The following is a 5,724-nucleotide window of genomic DNA, read 5'->3' as shown; positions in this document are numbered from 1 at the left end:
AGAAAATCAGCTGACCGTAGATGTGTGAATTTGTTTCTGGACTCTCAATTCTATTCCATTGGTATGTGTCTCTTGTTATACCAGTACCAGGCTGTCCTCCTACTTTGTACAGTAATTAGTTCTCCTACTTTGTTCTTCTTCAAAATTGTTTTGGCTGTTTGGGACCTCTTGCCTTTCCGTATAAAATTGAGGGTGAGTTTTTCCATTTCTATAAGGAACGTTGTTGGAATTTCAATTGGAATTGCATTGAATTATAGATCACTTTGGGTAATACTGACTTCTTAACTGTATTGAGTCTCTCAGTCCATGAACACAGGGCATCTTTCCATTTATTTAAGTCTTCTTTAATCTCTTTCAGCAGTGTTTTATAATTTTCATTGTGTAAGTCTTTCACATTACTGGCTAAGTTTATTCTAGGTATTTTATTCTTTTAGATGTTATTGTAAGTGGAATTTTTTTTTGCTTAGTTTCTACTTAGTAGAAACTCATAACAACCCTATTATACAACAGAACGAAATACTGTCCGGTTCTGCACCATCCTCATAAGCATTGCTATTATCACAGATTAGGAGCCTAGAAGTCCCAATTCAGGGTGCTGGCTCTCGGGGAAGGTTTTCTCTCTCTGTCAACTCTGGAGGAAGGTCCTCGTCTCTTCTGAGCTCCTGTTTCTCAGCAATCTTCACGTGGCTTGACATCTCTTCCTCTGCCTCTGCTCTGCTCACTTATTTAATCTTTTCTATATCTCAAAAGAGATTGACTCAGGATACAAACTATACTAATCCTGCCTCATTAACATAACAAAGACAATTCATTCCCAAACGGGATTATAACCACAGTCATAGAGGTTAGGATTTACAACGCACATTTTGGGGGGACATGATTCAATCCATAACAGTTCCCTTTACAGATTTTTCATTGCTGATGTATAGAAATCGAGCTGATTTTTGTGTGTTGACCTTGAACCCTACAATTTTGTTAAATTCCTCTATCAACTCTAGAAGTTTTCTTCTGTGTTCTTTGGGATTTTCTCTATATAGGATCATGTCAGCTCTAGAAGCTCTCAAGTGGATTCTTTAGGGTTTTCTATACATAGGATCATGTCATCTGCAAACAGAGATAATTTTTGAATTCTTTTTTTGTTTTATTGTACTTTACATGAAGGTTTACAGAGCAAACTAGCTTCTCCTTAAACAAGTAGTGCACATATTATTTTGTGACATTGGTTACCAACCCGACGATAAGTCAACACTCTCCATTCTTGACGTTGGGTTCCCAGTCACCAGCTGTTCTGTCTACTCCTGTCTTCTAGTCCTTGCCCCTAGGCTGGTGTGCCCCTTTAGTCTCATTTTGTATTATGGGCCTGTCTAATCTTTGGCTGAAGGGTGAACCTCCAGAGTGACTTCATTACTGTGCTAAAAGGGTATCCAGGGGCCTTTCTCTTGGGGTTTCTTCAGTCTCTGTCAGGCCAGTAAGTCTGGACTTTTTTTGTGTGAGTTACAATTTTATTCTACATTATTCTCCAGCTCTGCCAGAACCCTCTACTGTGATCCCTCTCAGGGCAGCCAGTGACGGTAGCCAGGCACCATCTAGTTGTGCTGGACTCAGTCTGGTGCAGGCTGTGATAGTTGTGGTCCATTTGTCCTCTGGACTAACTTTCCCTAGAGATAAATTTTTAATTACATTTTAAGGGTTAGGTTGAGTTATATTCCAGGTTACCTAAGGGACCACGGGCAAAAGAAGTGGCATGCATGTGTATGTAATTAGAATGTAGAAGATAGTATAGCAGTAGAGAAAGAATTGGGATCCTGTAGAATTTTAGCTTAGAGGCCATCCTGAAAATACAGACTTGCCACTAAGATAACAATATAAGGTAGCATAACATAGATATTAAATCTTACATTGTTGTATGGTTGCATCTGTTGCAGGACAAAGTGCTCAAGTAAGTCAAGTCTATATAAGGAAGGAAAAATACTTACCCAAAGTTTTTGTTCCTCTGATATTAGGCCTTTGCTGCTTAATCCTGCTGTTTTTTTCTTTTTTTTACATGCACGGTTAGTGTTTTATTTTTTGAGGAATGGTTTAAAAACAACACTAAGTCAGGCTGAGGGAAACCCTGGTGGTGTAGTGGTTAAGTGCTACAGCTGCTACCAAAGGGTCGCCAGTTCAAATCCACTAGGCGCTCCTTGGAAACTCTATGGGGCAGTTCTACTCTGTCCTATAGGTTTGCTACGAGTTGGAATAGACTCGACGGCACTGGGTTTGGTTTTTTGGTTTCGCAAGTCAGGCTGAAAGATAAAGTATAAAATAGACAGTTTTATTAGGATAAGTTATAATATATGTAATGATTGTTCGTTCCACAAAACCTTGATCTTAGAGCTTACAATATACCTAGTTGACAGTAGCACCCATGTTTTCCAAATAGGCAGTCATCAGTTTTCTTTTGTCTACATAGACTTCTCATTAGCTGCCTTCTGCTTTTGTTGTATGATCCCAGAATCCCTCTGCTTTCTCTGAGAGGTAGGCAAGTTACCTTCCTTTCTTTTTTCTTTGTTAATCTCCTGAGTTTTCTTCATGTTTTTCTGGCGAGCAAGTTCTCTTTGACTTCCACATGCCATGCCGACCACCAGACAGCACCCGGAAGACAGCGACTCAGAAAGGCACTGGTTCCCTCGCACACACTGTCAGGGTCACCATCTGTCTATCTGGAAGGCTGAGCCCTTGCTGGCCCTTCACTGGGCAATCTCTCTGTGCCATTCTTAGTCCTACTTTTCAGATCTGTTTTCCCTGATCTCTTACATCATGCAATTTATAATTTTTAAGGATTCTCCTAAGGATTTCAGTTATTTCTTCAATTAGATGGGAATTCCTTGAAGTCAAGCATAACGTTTTATTTCTTTGTGTGCTGCACACTATTTTTTTTTACTTATTGTGATTTAGGTGAAAGTTTACAGAGCAAATTAGTTTCTCATTAAACAGTTAATACACAAATTGTTTTGTGACATTGTTACTAACCCTGTGACATGTCAACATTCTCCCCTTCTGCACCCCAGTTTCACTGTTTCCATTCGTCCAAATTTCCTGTTCCTTCCTGCCTTCTTGTCTTTGCTTTTGGGCTGGTATGCCTATTAGTCTGCATACATGATTGAACAATGAAGCATGTCCCTCATGTGTGTAATTGTTGGCCCTATAGATCTGTCTAATCTTTGGCTGAAGGGTGAACCTCAAGAGTGACTTCAGTACTGAGATAAAATGGTGTCCGGAGGCCATGCTCTCGGGGTTTCTCCAGTCTCTGTCAGACTAGCAAGGCTGGTCTTTATTTATTTATTTGTTTTTTTGTGAATTTGAATTTTGTTCTTCATTTTTCTCCTGCTCTGTCCGGAGCCCTCTATTGTGATCCCTGTCAAAGCAGTCGGTGGAGGTAACTGGGTACCATCTAATTGTTCTGGGCTCGGTCTGATGGAAGTTGTGGTAGTTGTAGTCCTTCAGTCTTTTGGACTAATCTTTCCCATTTTCTTTATAGACTATGTTATGTCAACTGAGCTAGATGTTCCTCGAGACCATGGTCCCCAGCCCTCAGCCCAGTAGCTCGGTCTACCAGGGTGTTTGGATGTCTCTGTGAAGGTTTCATGACTTTGCCCTTGTTGAGTTGCGCTGACTTCCCTAGTGTTGTATACTGTCTTACCCTTCACCAAAGTTACCACTTATCTACTGTCTAGTTAGTGTTTTTCCCTCCCATTCCCGTAACCATCAAAGATTGTCTCGAGTATAGTTGTTATTAAGTTAATTTTTGTTAATTACTTATTCACATTTTGATCAATCTAAGACTTTTTCACTTATTATTTATCAGGATGGAAATATTTTAATTTAGAAGCTGCCAGATTAATAGGAGTTCTTATGGGAAATGAAAGCAGAAATTCTTAATATAGGAATATGATTGTCCTCCTTATCAAACTTCTCTCTTAACTTCTGTTTTTGCTGGAACCTATTTGGCACATTAATAGTTCTTTGGTGTGTATATATAAGTGGATAACTTGATGTATTGTATTTGGTTCTACAGCACTAAACAAAACAAATGAAACCATTGCAAATTGGAAAAGGGCACTATTATTCAATTTTAGTCACAGAACACCTTGGAATATTTAAAGAATCATTACTATAAATCATCCAAATATCTCATAAATTTAATGGTTCAGCATTCAAACTTTATTCCCTATATGGTGATTTTGCAAATACCCACTATTTATTATTCACTAGAATTATGCAACATTTGTTAACTTTCTAAAAGTAATTTGTAATTATTTTAATTAAAAAGTACAGAAAAACACAAAGAAGAAAATATAAATCCCTCATAGTTCAATCACCCAGAAATAACTTTTATTACCATTATGAACTATCTATCCAGTCTTTTTTTTTTTTAATTTTTTTCCAGTTTATATTTAATTTTAAAACAGAAAACACGAAAAATTTGAACAGGCATTTCACAGAAGATTATGTCTAAATAGCCAATAAATCCATCAGAAGTAAAAAAAAAAATGCAAATGAAAATCACAAGAAGATACTGCTACATAACCATAGGATAAAACAGAAAAGATTGACAATACAGAGTATTGTTCATGACGTGGAACAATGGAAACTGTCACATGGCTGATGAGAGTGTCAATTGGTACAAGCTATTTGGAAAAGTGATTATTATCTGCTGAAAGTGAAAAGCCACATATTACTTCACCTAGCTATTCCACTCCCTGAGTAGGGCAAACAGTTAACTCATTTGGTTGCTAACCAAAAGGTTGGCGGTTTGAGCCCACCCAGAGGTGCCTCAGAAGACAGGTCTGGTGATCTACTTCTGAAAAATCAGACGTTGAAAACCCTAAGAAGAGCACAGTTCTACTCTGACACACATGGGGTCACCATGAGTCAGAATTGACTCAGAGGCAACTGGTTTTGGTTATTCTACTCCTAAATATGTACCCTACTGAGATGTATGCTCCTGGGTAGTAAAAGACATATATATAGAAGAATGTTCATAGCAGCATTGTTGACAACAGGCCCAAACTCTGAAAACAACCCAAATGTCCTTCCAGAGCAGAATGAATAAATAAATTGTGGTATATTCACAAAGTACTTTAGAAAGGCTTTTCCAATGCCAACATAGAGCAATGAAAACCTACTTCTACGTGCAACATCAGGGATGAGCTTCACAACCATAGTGTGGAGTGAAAGAAGCCAGGCACAAAAGAGTATGTGTCATATGATTCCATTCACACAAAGTTAAAAAATAGACAAGACTAAACTATAGCATCTACTGATGTGTATGAAAATGGTGACTGTAAAGAAAAGCCAATGATCACAATCATGTCAAGGTCGTGCTTTATTTGGGGAGGAGGGCGGAGGTAGACATCAGAAGGTGGCAGGAGGCACTTCTGGGCTGCTTGCATGGTTCTGTTTCTCAACCTGGGTGTTGGTTGCACAGGTATTCACTTTGTGATAAATCAGCAGCACGTTTTTTCCCTACATTGTTTTGTGTGTGTGTTATATTGAATAATAACCCAGTAACCCAGTGCCGTTGAGTTGATTCCGACTCATAGCGACCCTATAAGACAGAGTAGAACTCCCCTGAAAAGGGTTAAAAAGAAAAAAAAAATATTGCACTAGATGTTGCATTCAAATTTGCTTTTTGGAAAACAGTATCTTGTAAACATTTTCAATGTCATTAAATGGTCTACT

General features: G+C 38.3%; 1 protein-coding gene across 1 annotated transcript; it reads right to left on the bottom strand.

Annotated features, from left to right (window-relative positions):
• Nucleotides 1-975: 975 nt before the first annotated feature.
• LOC126065476 (small EDRK-rich factor 1-like) lies at nt 976-2,615 on the bottom strand. The gene is made up of 2 exons (XM_049865498.1): nt 2,455-2,615; nt 976-1,027 (listed from the first exon to the last, which is right to left on the bottom strand). The coding sequence occupies exons 1-2, from the start codon at nt 2,613-2,615 to the stop codon at nt 976-978; spliced, it is 213 nt and encodes a 70-aa protein (XP_049721455.1).
• Nucleotides 2,616-5,724: the final 3,109 nt, after the last annotated feature.

The sequence above is a fragment of the Elephas maximus genome, chromosome 22, assembly GCF_024166365.1.
Source record: "Elephas maximus indicus isolate mEleMax1 chromosome 22, mEleMax1 primary haplotype, whole genome shotgun sequence".
Classification (NCBI taxonomy): domain Eukaryota; kingdom Metazoa; phylum Chordata; class Mammalia; order Proboscidea; family Elephantidae; genus Elephas; species Elephas maximus.
Note: the sequence above shows the minus strand (reverse complement) of the source record. Positions and strands in the feature narration are given on the sequence as shown.

Coding starts and splice junctions, on each gene's coding strand:
- LOC126065476 (XM_049865498.1), bottom strand. CDS start 2,615: ATGGCATGTGGAAGTCAAAGAGAACTTGCTCGCCAGAAAAACATGAAG. Junction 1,028..2,454: donor CAGAAGGCAGCTAATGAGAA/GTCTATGTAGAC, acceptor TCCTATATAGAG/AAAATCCCAAAGAACACAGA.